Source organism: Oncorhynchus nerka, linkage group LG2 (genome assembly GCF_034236695.1).
Source record: "Oncorhynchus nerka isolate Pitt River linkage group LG2, Oner_Uvic_2.0, whole genome shotgun sequence".
NCBI lineage: Eukaryota > Metazoa > Chordata > Actinopteri > Salmoniformes > Salmonidae > Oncorhynchus > Oncorhynchus nerka.
Genome location: NC_088397.1, coordinates 7,689,078 through 7,711,366, shown reverse-complemented (window position 1 = coordinate 7,711,366; position 22,289 = coordinate 7,689,078). Strand labels below are relative to the sequence as shown.

Below are 22,289 nucleotides of genomic sequence, written 5' to 3'. Positions count from 1 at the left end.
ATATTGTGGAAGGTTGTTATTGTACTGTATATTGTGGATCTGTGTGGAAGGTTGTTAATGTACTGTATATTGTGGATGTGTGTGGAAGGTTGTTAATGTACTGTATATTGTGGATGTGTGTGGAAGGTTGTTATTGTACTGTATATTGTGGATCTGTGTGTAAGGTTGTTAATGTACTGTATATTGTGGAAGGTTGGTATTGTACTGTATATTGTGGAAGGTTGTTAATGTACTGTATATTGTGGATCTGTGTGGAAGGTTGTTAATGTACTGTATAATGTGGATGTGTGTGGAAGGTTGTTATTGTACTGTATATTGTAGATACTGTATATTGTGTGGAAGGTTGTTAATGTACTGTATATTTGTTGGATGTACTGTATAGTGTGGAAGGTTGTTAATGTACTGTATATTTGTGGAAGGTTGTTAATGTACTGTATATTGTGGATCTGTGTGTGGAAGGTTGTTATGTACTGTATATTGTGGAAGGTTGGTATTGTACTGTATATTGTGGATGTGTGTGGAAGGTTGTTATTGTACTGTATATTGTGGAAGGTTGATAATGTACTGTATATTGTGGATCTGTGTGTGGAAGGTTGTTATTGTACTGTATATTGTGGAAGGTTGGTATTGTACTGTATATTGTGGATCTGTGTGGAAGGTTGATAATGTACTGTATATTGTGGAAGGTTGATAATGTACTGTATATTTTGGAAGGTTGTTAATGTACTGTATATTGTGGAAGGTTGTTATTGTACTGTATATTGTGGAAGGTTGGTATTGTACTGTATATTGTGGATGTGTGTGGAAGGTTGATAATGTAATGTATATTGTGGATGTGTGTGGAAGGTTGATAATGTACTGTATATTGTGGAAGGTTGGTATTGTACTGTATATTGTGGATGTGTGTGGAAGGTTGTTAATGTACTGTATATTGTGGATGTGTGTGGAAGGTTGTTATTGTACTGTATATTGTGGAAGGTTGTTAAAGTACTGTATATTGTGGAAGGTTTTTAATGTACTGGATAGTGTGTGGAAGGTTGAAGACTGGCTTTTCGCTCCACTTTGCAAATGTCCTCTTCTGGGCTGAATGTGCTGCAAAGTTTCAGGGCTTTTTTTTTTGTTTGTTTGTTTGTTTGTTTGTGTGTGTGTGTGTGTGTGTGTGTGTGTGTGTGTGTGTGTGTGTGTTTCAGGGCTGCAGAGGAGCTGTAAGATGGATGAAAGGCTAAAACACTAGTTTACCAGGATCAGAGTCAGTCACACACAGAGAGACATGGATGGCAGGAAGGAAGGAAGGAAGGCAGCATTCCAGGGTCTTAGCCTCTCAATTCATATAAGTTGAGATGGGATGTAAAGGTTGGATATGAAGTTTGTTTCAGCACTATAGGAAGACTCATAGCCTGCTAAAGAAGCATTTCAGATGGTTCACTGAAGACTTCCTGAGGCTGTTTCAGTGTTGTTAGCTTAGCTACACTTTAGCCTTCAAAAGGGGTTTTAACCCACATAAAGGGGTGCATGGCTAGCGATGTAATACATGCTATAACATGCTACTGTCATACTAAAGACACTACATACAGAGACAGTTCCCCTAAACAGGGAGTTTCCTGGTCGTCAACCTCCCTCCCACCTGATTGGATGTTATGTCATGAATAATGAATTCACAGAGATGCTGTGAAGAGATGCATCATGGGGACTGGTGGTATTTAGAGACATTTACAGATGATTAGGCTGAGCTCTCAAGCACAGCTGGGAATCTACCTCTGCTAATCACACGCCAATAAACTTTGGTTCGACACATACATACGCACTCTCGAATGAGAGATGACATACATTACTGGCTCTGGCAGCGACATTAAACAGATAAGTCCCAGTAATATGCAGATCTGGTGACATGACTGACACCACTAGCTGTGACTGATTGTCCCTTTCTATCTAACACCACTAGCTGTGACTGATTGTCTCTCTCTATCTAACACCACTAGCTGTGACTGATTGTCTCTCTCTATCTAACACCACTAGCTGTGACTGATTGTCTCTCTCTATCTAACACCACTAGCTGTGACTGATTGTCTCTCTCTATCTAACACCACTAGCTGTGACTGATTGTCCCCTTCTATCTAACACCACTAGCTGTGACTGATTGTCTCTCTATCTAACACCACTAGCTGTGACTGATTGTCCCCTTCTATCTAACACCACTAGCTGTGACTGATTGTCTCTCTCTATCTAACACCACTAGCTGTGACTGATTGTCTCTCTCTATCTAACACCACTAGCTGTGACTGATTGTCCCTTTCTATCTAACACCACTAGCTGTGACTGATTGTCTCTCTCTATCTAACACCACTAGCTGTGACTGATTGTCCCCTTCTATCTAACACCACTAGCTGTGACTGATTGTCCCCTTCTATCTAACACCACTAGCTGTGACTGATTGTCTCTCTCTATCTAACACCACTAGCTGTGACTGATTGTCCCCTTCTATCTAACACCACTAGCTGTGACTGATTGTCTCTCTCTATCTAACACCACTAGCTGTGACTGATTGTCTCTCTCTATCTAACACCACTAGCTGTGACTGATTGTCCCTTTCTATCTAACACCACTAGCTGTGACTGATTGTCTCTCTCTATCTAACACCACTAGCTGTGACTGATTGTCTCTCTCTATCTAACACCACTAGCTGTGACTGATTGTCCCCTTCTATCTAACACCACTAGCTGTGACTGATTGTCTCTCTCTATCTAACACCACTAGCTGTGACTGATTGTCCCCTTCCATCTAACACCACTAGCTGTGACTGATTGTCCCCTTCCATCTAACACCACTAGCTGTGACTGATTGTCCCCTTCCATCTAACACCACTAGCTGTGACTGATTGTCCCCTTCCATCTAACACCACAAGCTGTGACTGATTGTCCCCTTCCATCTAACACCACTAGCTGTGACTGATTGTCCCTTTCTATCTAACACCACTAGCTGTGACTGATTGTCCCTTTCTATCTAACACCACTAGCTGTGACTGATTGTCTCTCTCTATCTAACACCACTAGCTGTGACTGATTGTCTCTCTCTATCTAACACCACTAGCTGTGACTGATTGTCCCCTTCCATCTAACACCACTAGCTGTGACTGATTGTCCCCTTCCATCTAACACCACTAGCTGTGACTGATTGTCCCCTTCCATCTAACACCACTAGCTGTGACTGATTGTCCCCTTCCATCTAACACCACTAGCTGTGACTGATTGTCCCCTTCCATCTAACACCACTAGCTGTGACTGATTGTCCCCTTCCATCTAACACCACAAGCTGTGACTGATTGTCCCCTTCCATCTAACACCACTAGCTGTGACTGATTGTCCCTTTCTAACACCACTAGCTGTGACTGATTGTCTCTCTCTATCTAACACCACTAGCTGTGACTGATTGTCTCTCTCTATCTAACACCACTAGCTGTGACTGATTGTCTCTCTCTATCTAACACCACTAGCTGTGACTGATTGTCTCTCTCCATCTAACACCACAAGCTGTGACTGATTGTCTCTCTCTATCTAACACCACTAGCTGTGACTGATTGTCCCCTTCTATCTAACACCACTAGCTGTGACTGATTGTCTCTCTCTATCTAACACCACTAGCTGTGACTGATTGTCTCTCTATCTAACACCACTAGCTGTGACTGATTGTCCCCTTCTATCTAACACCACTAGCTGTGACTGATTGTCTCTCTCTATCTAACACCACTAGCTGTGACTGATGGTCCTTCACCAACGGTCCCTTTCCATCTCACTAACAGTAATGAACATTTCACAACATATTAAGTTGTGAAGGAAACACCTCTGGAGCTCATGTAGAGACAGAACGTATTGTATGTCATATTGTACAGTACAAACAGTCCGAAATACTTACAATACTGTCATAATGGTTGCATCATACAGGTTTCATAAAACTACAGTTGTGTAGCGACTGTTTTCAGGATGAAACACATTTCAGCTACTCATGTAAAATGAGGCCACTGGTTTTGAAGAGGGGTAGAAAACCTGTTTTCAGAATGAAACATTTCAGCCACTCTAATGTAAAATGAGGCCACAGTTTTTTTTTGCATTTTTAATAACAAATATTCACAAAAACCACGAGTGCCAAATACATTCCTATTTTCAGCCCTAGTTTCACTTCCTGTCCCTCTGAGTAATCACAGAGGAGAACGTGCATAGTACCACTCCAACCCAGCCTCCAGGGACTAATAAGGAAACAGACATACACTGCATGAATATATTTATATTTGATCATACAGTTATAGCTCTCAGGTTATAGTTCTCAGGTTATAGTTCTCAGGGTGTATCTCTCAGGTTGTAGCTCTCAGGTTATAGTTCTCAGGGTGTATCTCTCAGGTTGTAGCTCTCAGGTTATAGTTCTCAGGGTGTATCTCTCAGGTTGTAGCTCTCAGGTTATAGTTCTCAGGGTGTATCTCTCAGGTTGTAGCTCTCAGGTTATAGTTCTCAGGGTGTATCTCTCAGGTTGTAGCTCTCAGGTTATAGTTCTCAGGGTGTATCTCTCAGGTTGTAGCTCTCAGGTTATAGTTCTCAGGGTGTATCTCTCAGGTTGTAGCTCTCAGGTTATAGTTCTCAGGGTGTATCTCTCAGGTTGTAGCTCTCAGGTTATAGTTCTCAGGGTGTATCTCTCAGGTTGTAGCTCTCAGGTTATAGTTCTCAGGTTGTATCTCTCAGGTTGTAGCTCTCAGGTTATAGTTCTCAGGGTGTATCTCTCAGGTTGTAGCTCTCAGGTTATAGTTCTCAGGGTGTATCTCTCAGGTTGTAGCTCTCAGGTTATAGTTCTCAGGGTGTATCTCTCAGGTTGTAGCTCTCAGGTTATAGTTCTCAGGGTGTATCTCTCAGGTTGTAGCTCTCAGGTTATAGTTCTCAGGGTGTATCTCTCAGGTTGTAGCTCTCAGGTTATAGTTCTCAGGGTGTATCTCTCAGGTTGTAGCTCTCAGGTTATAGTTCTCAGGGTGTATCTCTCAGGTTGTAGCTCTCAGGTTATAGTTCTCAGGGTGTATCTCTCAGGTTGTAGCTCTCAGGTTATAGTTCTCAGGGTGTATCTCTCAGGTTGTAGCTCTCGGGTTATAGTTCTCAGGGTGTATCTCTCAGGTTGTAGCTCTCAGGTTATAGTTCTCAGGGTGTATCTCTCAGGTTATAGCTCTCAGGTTGTATCTCTCAGGTTGTAGCTCTCAGGTTATAGTTCTCAGGGTGTATCTCTCAGGTTGTAGCTCTCAGGTTATAGTTCTCAGGGTGTATCTCTCAGGTTGTAGCTCTCAGGTTATAGTTCTCAGGGTGTATCTCTCAGGTTGTAGCTCTCAGGTTATAGTTCTCAGGGTGTATCTCTCAGGTTGTAGCTCTCAGGTTATAGTTCTCAGGTTATAGTTCTCAGGGTGTATCTCTCAGGTTGTAGCTCTCAGGTTATAGTTCTCAGGGTGTATCTCTCAGGTTGTAGCTCTCAGGTTATAGTTCTCAGGGTGTATCTCTCAGGTTGTAGCTCTCAGGTTATAGTTCTCAGGGTGTAGCTCTCAGGTTATAGTTCTCAGGGTGTAGCTCTCAGGTTATAGTTCTCAGGGTGTAGCTCTCAGGTTATAGTTCTCAGGTTATAGTTCTCAGGGTGTATCTCTCAGGTTGTAACTCTCAGGTTATAGTTCTCAGGGTTTATCTCTGAGGTTGTAGCTCTCAGGTTATAGTTCTCAGGGTGTATCTCTCAGGGTGTCACGCCCTGGTCTAAGTATTTTGTACCATACTCTCCTTCACCATTAGAAAACCGTTACAGAATCACCCACCACCAACGGACCAAGCAGCGTGTCAACAGGCAGGAGCAGCCCAAAGAGGAGATACGGAATAAGGATTTCTGGACATGGGAGGAAATCCTCGACGGGAGAGGACCCTGGGCTAAACCAGGGGAGTGTAGCCGCCCAAAGGTGCAGCAGGAGAAGAGGCAACAGGAGCAGCAGGAGAAGAGGCAACAGGAGCAGCCCAAAAAGGAGCACAGTATGGAATATACTTCTTGGGAGGAGATAGACCGGTGGGCGGTCGACCCAGGGAATGTGCCGGAGCCCGCCTGGGATTCGATGGAACAGTGCGCGGAAGGTTATCGGAGAATGGAGTTGGCGAAGCAAGCACGGCGACGCGGACGTAAGCCTGAGAATCGGCCCCAAAAATTTCTTGGGGGGTGGCTCAGGGAGAGAGTGGCAGGGTCAGGAGTCAGACCTGAGCCAACTCTCCCTGTTTATCGTGAGGAGCCTAGGAGGAGACCAAAACCAGAGCCGGTGTTGGAGGTGAGCGAAACAGAGACTGTGAAGGAGTTAATGGGGAAATTGGAGGAGAGAGAAATGAGGGAGTTGCTGTGTTGGTGCTTTTTGCATGGAATTCGACCGACGGAACGTGTCGGGATTTGATGGCACCTGGGTTAGCGCTCCATACTCGTCCTGAGGTGCGTGTTAGTCGGCTGGTGAAGTTGGTGCCAGCCTTCCTCTCACTCCCGAGCTTTCTCTCACTCCCGAGCTTTCTCTCACTCCCGAGCTTTCTCTCACTCCCGAGCTTTCTCTCACTCCCGAGCTGCCTCAGTCCCGAACTGTCCTTCAGTCCCGATCTGCTCCTCAGTCCAGTGGGGTTCTGGATGAGGACTACTAGGCCATGGTCGGCGGCGAGGGTGGACTATCCAGGGACGCGAGGAGAGGGGACTAAGACATTCCGGCGCGGGTCCACGTCCCGCGCCGGAACCGCCACCATGGACAGACGCCCACCCGGACCCTCCCTATTTGTTTTGAGGTGCGTTCGGGAGTCCGCACCTTAGGGGTTCTGTCACGCCCTGGTCTAAGTATTTTGTGTTTTTCTTCATGTATTGGGTCAGGCCAGGGTGTGGCATGGAGTTTTTGTATTGTGGTGTGTTTTGTCTGGGGGTTTTGGTGTGTATGTTAGTGGGATTGTAGCTTAGTAGGGTGTTCTAGGAAAGTCTATGGCTGTCTGGAGTGGTTCTCAATCAGAGGCAGGTGGTTATCGTTGTCTCTGATTGGGAACCATATTTAGGCAGCTATATTCTTTGGTTGTATTGTGGGTGATTGTCCTTAGTGTCTTGATGTCCTTGTTCCTGTCTAGGTTAGGTTACATCAGTATAGGCTGTTTCGGTTTTCATTACGTTTATTGTTTTTTGTAGTAATTGTATTTAGATTCGTGTTACGTTTGTTTATTAAAACATGGATCGTAATATACACGCTGCATTTTGGTCCGACTCTCCTTCACCATTAGAAAACCGTTACACAGGGTGTATCTCTCAGGTTATAGCTCTCAGGGTGTATTTCTCAGGGTGTATTTCTCAGGTTGTAGCTCTCAGGTTATAGTTCTCAGGGTGTATCTCTCAGGGTGTCACGCCCTGGTCTAAGTATTTTGTACCATACTCTCCTTCACCATTAGAAAACCGTTACAGAATCACCCACCACCAACGGACCAAGCAGCGTGTCAACAGGCAGGAGCAGCCCAAAGAGGAGATACGGAATAAGGATTTCTGGACATGGGAGGAAATCCTCGCGGGAGAGGACCCTGGGCTAAACCAGGGAGTGTAGCCGCCCAAAGGTGCAGCAGGAGAAGAGGCAACAGGAGCAGCAGGAGAAGAGGCAACAGGAGCAGCCCAAAAGGAGCACAGTATGGAATATACTTCTTGGGAGGAGATAGCCGGTGGGCGGTCGACCCAGGAATGTGCCGGAGCCCGCCTGGGATTCGATGGAACAGTGCGCGGAAGGTTATCGGAGAATGGAGTTGGCGAAGCAAGCACGGCGACGCGGACGTAAGCCTGAGAATCGGCCCCAAAAATTTCTTGGGGGGTGGCTCAGGGAGAGAGTGGCAGGGTCAGGAGTCAGACCTGAGCCAACTCTCCCTGTTTATCGTGAGGAGCCTAGGAGGAGACCAAAACCAGATCGGTGTTGGAGGTGAGCGAAACAGAGACTGTGAAGGAGTTAATGGGGAAATTGGAGGAGAGAGAAATGAGGGAGTTGCTGTGTTGGTGCTTTTTGCATGGAATTCGACCGACGGAACGTGTCGGGATTTGATGGCACCTGGGTTAGCGCTCCATACTCGTCCTGAGGTGCGTGTTAGTCGGCTGGTGAAGTTGGTGCCAGCCTTCCTCTCACTCCCGAGCTTTCTCTCACTCCCGAGCTTTCTCTCACTCCCGAGCTTTCTCTCATTCCCGAGCTTTCTCTCACTCCCGAGCTGCCTCAGTCCCGAACTGTCCTTCAGTCCCGATCTGCTCCTCAGTCCAGTGGGGTTCTGGGTGAGGACTACTAGCCCATGGTCGGCGGCGAGGGTGGACTATCCAGGGACGCGAGGAGAGGGGACTAAGACATTCCGGCGCGGGTCCACGTCCCGCGCCGGAACCGCCACCATGGACAGACGCCCACCCGGACCCTCCCTATTTGTTTTGAGGTGCGTTCGGGAGTCCGCACCTTAGGGGGGTTCTGTCACGCCCTGGTCTAAGTATTTTGTGTTTTTCTTCATGTATTGGGTCAGGCCAGGGTGTGGCATGGAGTTTTTGTATTGTGGTGTGTTTTGTCTGGGGTTTTGGTGTGTATGTTAGTGGGATTGTAGCTTAGTAGGGTGTTCTAGGAAAGTCTATGGCTGTCTGGAGTGGTTCTCAATCAGAGGCAGGTGGTTATCGTTGTCTCTGATTGGGAACCATATTTAGGCAGCTATATTCTTTGGTTGTATTGTGGGTGATTGTCCTTAGTGTCTTGATGTCCTTGTTCCTGTCTAGGTTAGGTTACATCAGTATAGGCTGTTTCGGTTTTCATTACGTTTATTGTTTTTGTAGTAATTGTATTTAGATTCGTGTTACGTTTGTTTATTAAAACATGGATCGTAATATACACGCTGCATTTTGGTCCGACTCTCCTTCACCATTAGAAAACCGTTACACAGGGTGTATCTCTCAGGTTATAGCTCTCAGGGTGTATTTCTCAGGGTGTATTTCTCAGGTTGTAGCTCTCAGGTTATAGTTCTCAGGGTGTATCTCTCAGGGTGTCACGCCCTGGTCTAAGTATTTTGTACCATACTCTCCTTCACCATTAGAAAACCGTTACAGAATCACCCACCACCAACGGACCAAGCAGCGTGTCAACAGGCAGGAGCAGCCCAAAGAGGAGATACGGAATAAGGATTTCTGGACATGGGAGGAAATCCTCGGGGGAGAGGACCCTGGGCTAAACCAGGGGAGTGTAGCCGCCCAAAGGTGCAGCAGGAGAAGAGGCAACAGGAGCAGCAGGAGAAGAGGCAACAGGAGCAGCCCAAAAAGGAGCACAGTATGGAATATACTTCTTGGGAGGAGATAGACCGGTGGGCGGTCGACCCAGGAATGTGCCGGAGCCCGCCTGGGATTCGATGGAACAGTGCGCGGAAGGTTATCGGAGAATGGAGTTGGCGAAGCAAGCACGGCGACGCGGACGTAAGCCTGAGAATCGGCCCCAAAAATTTCTTGGGGGTGGCTCAGGGAGAGAGTGGCAGGGTCAGGAGTCAGACCTGAGCCAACTCTCCCTGTTTATCGTGAGGAGCCTAGGAGGAGACCAAAACCAGAGCCGGTGTTGGAGGTGAGCGAAACAGAGACTGTGAAGGAGTTAATGGGGAAATTGGAGGAGAGAGAAATGAGGGAGTTGCTGTGTTGGTGCTTTTGCATGGAATTCGACCGACGGAACGTGTCGGGATTTGATGGCACCTGGGTTAGCGCTCCATACTCGTCCTGAGGTGCGTGTTAGTCGGCTGGTGAAGTTGGTGCCAGCCTTCCTCTCACTCCCGAGCTTTCTCTCACTCCCGAGCTTTCTCTCACTCCCGAGCTTTCTCTCATTCCCGAGCTTTCTCTCACTCCCGAGCTGCCTCAGTCCCGAACTGTCCTTCAGTCCCGATCTGCTCCTCAGTCCAGTGGGGTTCTGGGTGAGGACTACTAGCCCATGGTCGGCGGCGAGGGTGGACTATCCAGGGACGCGAGGAGAGGGGACTAAGACATTCCGGCGCGGGTCCACGTCCCGCGCCGGAACCGCCACCATGGACAGACGCCCACCCGGACCCTCCCTATTTGTTTTGAGGTGCGTTCGGGAGTCCGCACCTTAGGGGGGGGGGGGTTCTGTCACGCCCTGGTCTAAGTATTTTGTGTTTTTCTTCATGTATTGGGTCAGGCCAGGGTGTGGCATGGAGTTTTTGTATTGTGGTGTGTTTTGTCTGGGGGTTTTGGTGTGTATGTTAGTGGGATTGTAGCTTAGTAGGGTGTTCTAGGAAAGTCTATGGCTGTCTGGAGTGGTTCTCAATCAGAGGCAGGTGGTTATCGTTGTCTCTGATTGGGAACCATATTTAGGCAGCTATATTCTTTGGTTGTATTGTGGGTGATTGTCCTTAGTGTCTTGATGTCCTTGTTCCTGTCTAGGTTAGGTTACATCAGTATAGGCTGTTTCGGTTTTCATTACGTTTATTGTTTTTTGTAGTAATTGTATTTAGATTCGTGTTACGTTTGTTTATTAAAACATGGATCGTAATATACACGCTGCATTTTGGTCCGACTCTCCTTCACCATTAGAAAACCGTTACACAGGGTGTATCTCTCAGGTTATAGCTCTCAGGGTGTATTTCTCAGGGTGTATTTCTCAGGTTGTAGCTCTCAGGTTATAGTTCTCAGGGTGTATCTCTCAGGGTGTCACGCCCTGGTCTAAGTATTTTGTACCATACTCTCCTTCACCATTAGAAAACCGTTACAGAATCACCCACCACCAACGGACCAAGCAGCGTGTCAACAGGCAGGAGCAGCCCAAAGAGGAGATACGGAATAAGGATTTCTGGACATGGGAGGAAATCCTCGACGGGAGAGGACCCTGGGCTAAACCAGGGGAGTGTAGCCGCCCAAAGGTGCAGCAGGAGAAGAGGCAACAGGAGCAGCAGGAGAAGAGGCAACTGGAGCAGCCCAAAAAGGAGCACAGTATGGAATATACTTCTTGGGAGGAGATAGACCGGTGGGCGGTCGACCCAGGGAATGTGCCGGAGCCCGCCTGGGATTCGATGGAACAGTGCGCGGAAGGTTATCGGAGAATGGAGTTGGCGAAGCAAGCACGGCGACGCGGACGTAAGCCTGAGAATCGGCCCCAAAATTTCTTGGGGTGGCTCAGGGAGAGAGTGGCAGGGTCAGGAGTCAGACCTGAGCCAACTCTCCCTGTTTATCGTGAGGAGCCTAGGAGGAGACCAAAACCAGAGCCGGTGTTGGAGGTGAGCGAAACAGAGACTGTGAAGGAGTTAATGGGGAAATTGGAGGAGAGAGAAATGAGGGAGTTGCTGTGTTGGTGCTTTTTGCATGGAATTCGACCGACGGAACGTGTCGGGATTTGATGGCACCTGGGTTAGCGCTCCATAGCCTGAGGTGCGTGTTAGTCGGCTGGTGAAGTTGGTGCCAGCCTTCCTCTCACTCCCGAGCTTTCTCTCACTCCCGAGCTTTCTCTCACTCCCGAGCTTTCTCTCACTCCCGAGCTTTCTCTCACTCCCGAGCTGCCTCAGTCCCGAACTGTCCTTCAGTCCCGATCTGCTCCTCAGTCCAGTGGGGTTCTGGGTGAGGACTACTAGCCCATGGTCGGCGGCGGGTGGACTATCCAGGGACGCGAGGAGAGGGGACTAAGACATTCCGGCGGGGTCCACGTCCCGCGCCGGAACCGCCACCATGGACAGACGCCCACCCGGACCCTCCTATTTGTTTTGAGGTGCGTTCGGGAGTCCGCACCTTAGGGGGGGTTCTGTCACGCCCTGGTCTAAGTATTTTGTGTTTTTCTTCATGTATTGGGTCAGGCCAGGGTGTGGCATGGAGTTTTTGTATTGTGGTGTGTTTTGTCTGGGGTTTTGGTGTGTATGTTAGTGGGATTGTAGCTTAGTAGGGTGTTCTAGGAAAGTCTATGGCTGTCTGGAGTGGTTCTCAATCAGAGGCAGGTGGTTATCGTTGTCTCTGATTGGGAACCATATTTAGGCAGCTATATTCTTTGGTTGTATTGTGGGTGATTGTCCTTAGTGTCTTGATGTCCTTGTTCCTGTCTAGGTTAGGTTACATCAGTATAGGCTGTTTCGGTTTTCATTACGTTTATTGTTTTTTGTAGTAATTGTATTTAGATTCGTGTTACGTTTGTTTATTAAAACATGGATCGTAATATACACGCTGCATTTTGGTCCGACTCTCCTTCACCATTAGAAAACCGTTACACAGGGTGTATCTCTCAGGTTATAGCTCTCAGGGTGTATTTCTCAGGGTGTATTTCTCAGGTTGTAGCTCTCAGGTTATAGTTCTCAGGTTGTAGCTCTCAGGTTATAGTTCTCGGGGTGTAGCTCTCGGGGTGTAGCTCTCGGGGTGTAGCTCTCAGGTTGAAACTCTCAGGTTGGGTTCAAGCCCACCTCTGAAGTGGTGTCAAACATTTCCCCCATCCCTAGGGAACACAGCTGATTAAACTAACCGCATTCTGAACTAAAGATCATGATTAGGTGATTATTGGAGTCAGGTGTGTTAGCTGGGGCAAAAGTGTGACACCAATCAGGCCCTGGAGGACTGGAGTTGCCCATCCCTGTCCTAGGTTTTCTGGGTAATTCCCTTGGTAATCCCTTGGTTCTGGGTCAGTGTGGACAGAGCAGTCTCTCTGTCTGTTCAATAATTCATACTTCCTACACTAGCAGTCAGGTAGCTCCTCTCAAGACAGAGCATCTAGAACGGCTGTTAAAACAGTGTCTACTAGGACTAGACTATATACAGTATCTACCAGGACTAGACTACATACAGTACAGTATCTACCTGGACTAGACTACAGTACAGTATCTACCAGGACTAGACTATATACATTACAGTATCTACCAGGACTAGACTATATACAGTGTCTACCAGGACTAGACTACATACAGTATCTACCAGGACTAGACTACATACAGTATCTACCAGGACTAGACTACATACAGTACAGTATCTACCAGGACTAGACTACAGTACAGTATCTACCAGGACTAGACTACATACAGTACAGTATCTACCTGGACTAGACTACAGTACAGTATCTACCAGGACTAGACTATATACAGTACAGTATCTACCAGGACTAGACTATATACAGTACAGTATCTACCAGGACTAGACTACATACAGTATCTACCAGGACTAGACTACATACAGTATCTACCAGGACTAGACTACATACAGTATCTACCAGGACTAGACTACATACAGTATCTACCAGGACTAGACTACATACAGTATCTACCAGGACTAGACTATATACAGTATCTACCAGGACTAGACTACATACAGTATCTACCAGGACTAGACTACATACAGTATCTACCAGGACTAGACTATATACAGTATTTACCAAGACTAGACTACATACAGTATCTACCAGGACTAGACTACACACAGTATCTACCAGGACTAGACTACATACAGTATCTACCAGGACTAGACTACATACAGTATCTACCAGGACTAGACTACATACAGTATCTACCAGGACTAGACTACATACAGTATCTACCAGGACTAGACTACAGTACAGTATCTACCAGGACTAGACTATATACAGTATCTACCAGGACTAGACTACATACAGTATCTACCAGGACTAGACTACATACAGTATCTACCAGGACTAGACTACAGTACAGTATCTACCAGGACTTCACTACAGTACAGTATCTACCAGGACTAGACTACATACAGTATCTACCAGGACTAGACTACATACCAGGAACTAGACTACATACAGCATCTACCAGGACTAGACTACAGTACAGTATCTACCAGGACTAGACTACATACAGTATCTACCAGGACTAGACTATATACAGTATCTACCAGGACTAGACTATATACAGTATCTACCAGGACGAGACTATATACAGTATCTACCAGGACTAGACTACATACAGTATCTACCAGGACTAGACTACAGTACAGTATCTACCAGGACTAGACTACAGTACAGTATCTACCAGGACTAGACTACAGTACAGTATCTACCAGGACTAGACTACATACAGTATCTACCAGGACTAGACTACATACCAGGAACTAGACTACATACAGTATCTACCAGGACTAGACTACAGTACAGTATCTACCAGGACTAGACTACATACAGTATCTACCAGGACTAGACTACAGTACAGTATCTACCAGGACTAGACTACATACAGTATCTACCAGGACTAGACTATATACAGTATCTACCAGGACTAGACTACATGAACATGTATCGTAGAGGATGACAGCTACATGTAGAGTAGAGGATGACAGCTACTTGTAGAGGATGACAGGTACATGTAGAGGATGACAGGTACATGTAGAGGATGACAGGTACATGAAGAGTATGACAGGTACATGAAGAGTATGACAGGTACATGTAGAGTATGACAGGTACATTTAGAGTAGAGGATGACAGGTACATGTAGAGGATGACAGGTACATGTAGAGTAGAGGATGACAGGTACATGTAGAGTAGAGGATGACAGGTACATGTAGGGTAGAGGATGACAGGTACATGTAGAGTAGAGGATGACAGGTACATGTAGAGTAGAGGATGACAGGTATATGTAGAGGATGACAGGTACATGTAGAGTAGAGGATGACAGCTACATGTAGAGTAGAGGATGACAGCTACATGTAGAGTAGAGGATGACAGCTACATGTAGAGGATGACAGGTACATGTAGAGGATGACAGGTACATGTAGAGGATGACAGGTACATGCAGAGGATGACAGGTACATGTAGAGGATGACAGGTACACGTAGAGGATGACAGGTACACGTAGAGGATGACAGGTACACGTAGAGGATGACAGGTACATGTAGAGGATGACAGGTACATGTAGAGGATGACAGGTACATGTAGAGGATGACAGGTACACGTAGAGGATGACAGGTACACGTAGAGGATGACAGGTACATGTAGAGGATGACAGGTACATGTAGAGGATGACAGGTACATGTAGAGTAGAGGATGACAGGTACATGTAGAGTAGAGGATGACAGGTACACGTAGAGGATGACAGGTACACGTAGAGGATGACAGGTACACGTAGAGGATGACAGGTACACGTAGAGGATGACAGGTTCATGTAGAGGATGACAGGTACACGTAGAGGATGACAGGTACACGTAGAGGATGACAGGTACACGTAGAGGATGACAGCTACATGTAGAGGATGACAGCTACATGTAGAGGATGACAGCTACATGTAGAGTAGAGGATGACAGCTACATGTAGAGGATGACAGGTACATGCAGAGGATGACAGCTACATGTAGAGGATGACAGGTACATGTAGAGGATGACAGGTACATGTAGAGGATGACAGCTACATGTAGAGGATGACAGCTACATGTAGAGTAGAGGATGACAGGTACATGTAGAGGATGACAGGTACCCCCACTCCACACACATACACTCCCCTCCACTTTTGACCAGAGTCCTATGGGGTAGTGCACTAAATAGGTAATAGGGTGCCATTTGGGATGACGACATACAGAGATGGTGGTTTTAAGCCTGTAGACGCAAGCAGGAAGTAGTACATTTCCTGCTCCCCCAGAGGACATCATGTCTCTTCCTATTTTTATTATCACATTACTTCTTAGTTTACTGTTACTATAATTCACTATTTATTATTCATGACCTATATTAACTATAACCCCTGTCTAATTTACACTTCCTGTTTATTATTCATGACCTATATTAACTATAACCCCTGTTTAATATATGACTATATTAACTTCCTGTTTATTATTCATGACCTATATTAACTATAACCCCTGTCTAATTTACACTTCCTGTTTATTATTCATGACCTATATTAACTATAACCCCTGTCTAATGTACACTTCCTGTTTATTATTCATGACCTATATTAACTATAACCCCTGTCTAATTTACACTTCCTGTTTATTATTCATGACCTATATTAACTATAACCCCTACACTTCTAATGTACACTTCCTGTTACACTTCCTGTTTATTATATATGACCTATATTAACTATAACCCTGTCTAATGTACACTTCCTGTTTATTATATATGACCTATATTAACTATAACCCCATGTCTAATTAATACACTTCCTGTTTATTATATATGACCTATATTAACTATAACCCCTGTAATGTACACTTCCTGTTTATTATATATGACCTATATTAACTATAACCCCTGTAATGTACACTTCCTGTTTATTATATATGACCTATATTAACTATAACCCCTGTAATGTACACTTCATATAATATACACAGTGGAGGTGATGGAATGACATAACTGTAACAGCCTCAGCACTATTTTGTTGAGATGACCTGTTTAGATATAGAGAGATGTGTTGCCATGACCTCCATACACCCCAGTGGGATACCTCTGTTAACGCTGACAGCAGGGTCTAACAAAGAATCACCTAGGATGGGAGGAGTCCCTAAGCAAGGGGTTGGGTGAGGATGACAGGAGGGATCACACCTCCTGCCCAATGGCAACGGGCCGGATGGTTTCATAGGGCTTGACGGACCATGCCTCACTTGCTAAAGCCCTTGAATTGGTTGAGAGAGAGAGAGAGAGAGAGAGAGAGAGAGAGAGAGAGACAGAGAGAGAGAGAGAGAGAGATATAGTTTCCCCCCCCAGGTCAAGTGGCAGCCGGATGGTTTGAACTATAACCTCTGAGGCTGACCCCTCTCTGCCTGTTCTCTCAGTGATCACTCAGCCCAGAGACTGTCCTGTCAGTGATCAGTCAGCCCAGACACAGCTGTGTGTTGGTGTTCTGTGTATAACATTAGTGTGTTCAGGCTATAGAATACAGTCTGACTATGAGATACTTTTTGAAATGCCTTCCTCCGTCACTTCAGCTTGACACAATAACAATGTTGTTTTGGCGTCCGGCCCGGAGACACAGGACTGCTTGACTTTACCCATCACAATAACAATGCAGCAAACGGAGAATGGAGGAGCATTACAGAGGATGTAGGCTGACAGACACGCAGCTACCAGTTACTGAACAGTACTGTGAAGTCAAGAGTCAGGACAGATGACTGTGTTACTGATACGGAAAAGGAAACTGACTGACAACACATTTCACAGGCTTTTCTAGGGTCTCACTACTCCAAAACGTACATACACACACACACGTCAAACCCTTGGTCCCTGGTTAACCACAGGGCTTTATGTATGGTCCCTGGTTAACCACAGGGCTTTATGGTCCCTGGTTAACCACAGGGCTTTATGATCCCTGGTTAACTACAGGGCTCTATGGTCCCTGGTTCAACACAGGGCTTTATGGTCCCTGGTTAAACACCCCCTCTTCCTCCCTTCCCTTTTCCTCCCCTCCCTCCCTCCTCTCTCCCTCCCTCCTCTCCCTCCCTCCTCTTCCTCCCTCCCTCCCTCCTCCTCTCCTCTCCCTCCCTCCTCTTCCTCCCCTCTCCTCTCCTTCCCTCCCTCCCTCCCTCCCTCCCCCTCTCCTCTCCTTCCCTCCCTCCCTCCCTCCCTCCTAAACTCCCTGGGACCCTCCCTCCCTCCTCTCCCTCCCCTCCCTGCTCTCCCTCCCTCCCTCCCTCCCTCCCTCCCTCCCTCCCTCTTCCTCCCCTCCCTCCCTAGTTGACTGAGGAAAACTAAACTCTCTCTGGGACTCAGTCTCCATGCTACTCTAATGGTTCTAGTCTAGACAGATACAGTTCCAGACACTCCTTAGAAAGTGTAATATTTACTCCAAACACTTTGCTGCAGAAGGTACAGTAGACGCTTGATAAAGTGCAGTGTGCCTGATGATTAGGTTTAGTGGGGATGTTGGACACACACACACACACACACACACACACACACACACACACTCTCTCTCTCTCTATATCCCTCAGTATTGGCTTGGTCTTCTATCACCTGTTTTCACCACGTGTAACCTGGTCAGACAGTGAGGAAGTGAGCCTGCCCTCTACTGGTGGCTGAGTGTAACTTCACTCAGTTTCACTACTTGGTGTTGTGGTGTTGTAATACATTATTAACAATGTAATGATACCTTCATCACAACCCAGCTGTTGTAGTGCAGAGAAACAAGATAATACCTTCATCATAACCCAGCTGGTGTAGTGCAGAGAAACCAGATAATACCTTCATCAATGTCTGTTGTAGTGCAGAGAAACCAGATAATACCTTCATCAATGTCTGCTGTAGTGCAGAGAAACCAGATAATACCTTCATCAATGTCTGTTGTAGTGCAGAGAAACCAGATAATACCTTCATCAATGTCTGTTGTAGTGCAGAGAAACCAGATAATACCTTCATCAATGTCTGTTGTAGTGCAGAGAAACCAGATAATACCTTCATCAATGTCTGTTGTAGTGCAGAGAAACCAGATAATACCTTCATCAATGTCTGTTGTAATGCAGAGAAACCACTAATACCTTCATTGTCTGTTGTAGTGCAGAGAAACCAGATAATACCTTCATCAATGTCTGTTGTAGTGCAGAGAAACCAGATAATACCTTCATCAATGTCTGTTGTAGTGCAGAGAAACCAGATACTACCTTCATCAATGTCAGAGAAACAAGCTAATACCTTCATCAATGTCTGTTGTAGTGCAGAGAAACAAGCTTGTTGCCTAAAAACATATGTTGGTGTAACGAGAGCCAACTGTAGTTTATAACCTCAAGGTCCAGACAATGATCCTCAATACTCTAGTCTGGCAGTCCTGTCTGAATTCTTGGAGACTTGGTCATGAGATTCTTATAGATTGTAAGACAGTGTAGTCTATTTAGTCATCTCAGTAGCCAACTGCTGAGGCTGAGCTGCAAGACAGACATGGTCTGTTGATGAATAAGAGGTTGAATGAATTCAATATCTTTAACATCATTCATTCTCTCTCTATCAGCAGCTTCCAGCTGTGATGGTGACAGTCCATGAATGGTACACTGGTGGAGGTTCATCATACTGTGTGTGTGTCTGTGTCTCTGTGTCTCTGTGTATGTCTGTCTGTCTGTCTGTCTGTCTGTCTGTCTGTCTGTCTGTCTGTCTGTCTGTCTGAGCCAACATTGAATAACTAGGAACAATATTCTAGCCTGCTACCGGTTTTATCAGCTGAATTTAGGCTCTGTATTTAGATATGTCTGTGTTGACTTGTCCCATCCAGCTAAGAGGATGGATGTCTGGTTTCCAACAAGCCAACAAAAACGGAGGAGGGCTACACTGGTAACACCATTCTGCCCTACCAAGCAAAAAGGCACTAATTGCTCATTTGGTCGAAAATGAGTTAGTCATTTTTGCTACATTAAATACATGCTTAATCATGTGGACAAGTATCCTGTCTCTATTGTATTGTGTTCCGGAGAAAATAGGGGTCATGTTGTCAGTAACTGTATAAAGTTACTATGAAACCAACGTAAATAAAAGCTCTTTTTCTCAGTTCCACGCAATGAGCAGTTACTGCCTTTTTGCTTGGTAGGGCAGTATAATTGTCTCAAGTCAAACAATAGGCTGCTATTCTTGTAAACATTCACATATAACAGGCTATTTATAGACATTCATTTCTCCTTCCAACCAGGGAGTGAGAGGAGAGCACAGCTAAGCACATGGAGAACCCAGAGAATGGTGAGACATCGACGGGCTTTAAGTAAGGCTACTTACAGTGACACCATCCCAAGTGGCAGCACCAGTGGAGCTTGAAGCACTTCCCGTGGCTGTGAGTGGCGCAGATGGACAGGCCGTCGCACGGGAGAAAGTCCGGTCTCCCCGCGCAGCTCCGGGCCAACGCCTGCGCCTCGTCCAACTTCTCGCTCTTCCGTCCGCCCGACGCGGCCATCGCGCAGCGCACACCCCAGGATCAAACGCACGCCATGTAACCCATCAGAGAACGCAGCTTTAGCCCACCAGCCAAAAATGGTCTGGAATTTCGGTTTTGGTCTCAAAACCTCAGCAAACGCCAAATGTCTAACCAGGGAGGAAACTCCAAAGCGTGACGCAAATGAGTTAAATGTGGCCCCGTTGTAGCCACCCCCCCAAGCAGCACAGAGAGAATAAAATGCGATGAAAGTTCCAGTTCCAAGAATACGATTGACAGCTTGTTTTACGTAAACATCTGGATCTCCAGCCGCTGGAATGATTTTCTGTAAACGTCGACGAGGTTATCTCAGCCAGAGAGATTTCCGTGGCGTATCCCGTGTCAGGCTTTCATTTGATATAGCCAGCCTTCTATCAGCCTGACAAGAGACTCCCCTGTCTGTTGATGAAGCCCTCGCCGTTTCCTTCCTCTTAGGCTATCCCCTCCTCCTCCTCTCTCTCTCTCTCTCTCTCTCTCTCTCCAGTTCGGTTCAGGCATAAAGGAAGTCCGATATTTGGTCTATTGTCCTCATTTCTGGCTGTAATAGCCTTTCCTCCGAAATCATAACTGATTCAGATGAAAGTAATCATGTAAACAAAGCCTATCATTTGAATCAGAAGCAACCTTTCTCAAGATAAATATAGGTCATTCTGTTAAGGGATCCTTCATTTTAAAAATTGTTATTTTATTCATTTAAACTGTATTTAACTAGGCCAATCAGTAAAGAAAAAAAATCGTATTTACAATGACAGCCTACCAAAAGGTGAAACAAAATATAGGACAAAGCACACATCATGATCAGAGAGACACCACAATCCTACAAAAAGAGAGACCTAAGACAACAGCATAGCATGGCAGCAACACATAACACAGCATGGTAGCAACACAACATGACAACAACATGGTAGCAGCACAAAACATGGTACAAACATTATTGGGCACAGACAACAGCCCAAAGGACAAGAAGGTAGAGACAACAATACAGTACATTACATGAAGCAGCCACAACTGTCAGAAAGAGTATTCATGATTGAGTCTTTGAATGAAGAGATGGAGATAAAACTGTTCAGTTTGAGTGTTTTTGTAGCTCATTCCAGTCACTAGAGGAGCGACCCAGAGATGTGTGTGCTTTGGGGACCTTTAACAGAATGTGACTGGCAGAACGGATGTTGTATGTGGAGGATGAGGGCTGCAGTAGGGGGAGTGAGGCCTACAGTAGGGGGAGTGAGGCCTACAGTAGGGGGGAGTGAGGCCTACAGTAGGGGGAGTGAGGCCTACAGTAGGGGGGAGTGAGGCCTACAGTAGGGGGAGTGAGGCCTACAGTAGGGGAGTGAGGCCTACAGTTAGGGGAGTGAGGCCTACAGTTGGGGAGTGAGGCCTACAGTTGGGGGAGTGAGGGCCTACAGTAGGGAGTGAGGCCTACAGCCCATAAACGAGAGCCATATGGGGGAGTGAGGCCTACAGTAGGGGAGTGAGGCCTACAGTAGGGGGAGTGAGGCCTACAGTAGGGAAGTGAGGCCTACAGTAGGGGGAGTGAGGCCTACAGTAGGGGAGTGAGGCCTACAGTCATCTCAGTGAGGCCTACAGTAGGGGAGTGAGGCCTACAGTAGGGGAGTGAGGCCTACAGTAGGGGGAGTGAGGCCTACAGTAGGGGAGTGAGGCCTACAGTAGGGGAAGTGAGGCCTACAGTAGGGGAAGTGAGGCCTACAGTAGGGGAAGTGAGGCCTACAGTGGGGGAGTGAGGCCTACAGTAGGGGAGTGAGGCCTACAGTGGGGGAGTGAGGCCTACAGTAGGGGAAGTGAGGCCTACAGTAGGGGGAGTGAGGCCTACAGTAGGGGGAGTGAGGCCTACAGTAGGGGGAGTGAGGCCTACAGTAGGGGGAGTGAGGCCTACAGTAGGGGGAGTGAGGCCTACAGTAGGGGGAGTGAGGCCTACAGTAGGGGAAGTGAGGCCTACAGTAGGGGAGTGAGGCCTACAGTAGGGGAGTGAGGCCTACAGTAGGGGGAGTGAGGCCTACAGTAGGGGGAGTGAGGCCTACAGTAGGGGAGTGAGGCCTACAGTAGGGGGAGTGAGGCCTACAGTAGGGGGAGTGAGGCCTACAGTAGGGGAGTGAGGCCTACAGTAGGGGGAGTGAGGCCTACAGTAGGGGGGAGTGAGGCCTACAGTAGGGGGAGTGAGGCCTACAGTAGGGGAGTGAGGCCTACAGTAGGGGAGTGAGGCCTACAGTAGGGGAGTGAGGCCTACAGTAGGGGGAGTGAGGCCTACAGTAGGGGGAGTGAGGCCTACAGTAGGGGAGTGAGGCCTACAGTAGGGAAGGAGGCCTACAGTAGGGGGAGTGAGGCCTACAGTAGGGGAGTGAGGCCTACAGTAGGGGAGTGAGGCCTACAGTAGGGGAGTGAGGCCTACAGTAGGGGGAGTGGGCCTACAGTA

At 46.8% G+C, this 22,289-nt stretch overlaps 1 protein-coding gene across 1 annotated transcript in view; it reads right to left on the bottom strand.

Annotated features, from left to right (window-relative positions):
* lg2h3orf70 (linkage group 2 C3orf70 homolog) overlaps window positions 1–20,282 on the bottom strand; it is a 32,572-nt gene extending 12,290 nt beyond the window's left edge. Inside the window, exon 1 of the mRNA XM_065022655.1 lies at window positions 19,666–20,282. Within this exon, the coding sequence (XP_064878727.1) occupies window positions 19,666–19,840 (175 nt within the window). The 5' untranslated portion in view covers window positions 19,841–20,282. The remainder of the gene's footprint in view (window positions 1–19,665) is intronic.
* Window positions 20,283–22,289: the final 2,007 nt, after the last annotated feature.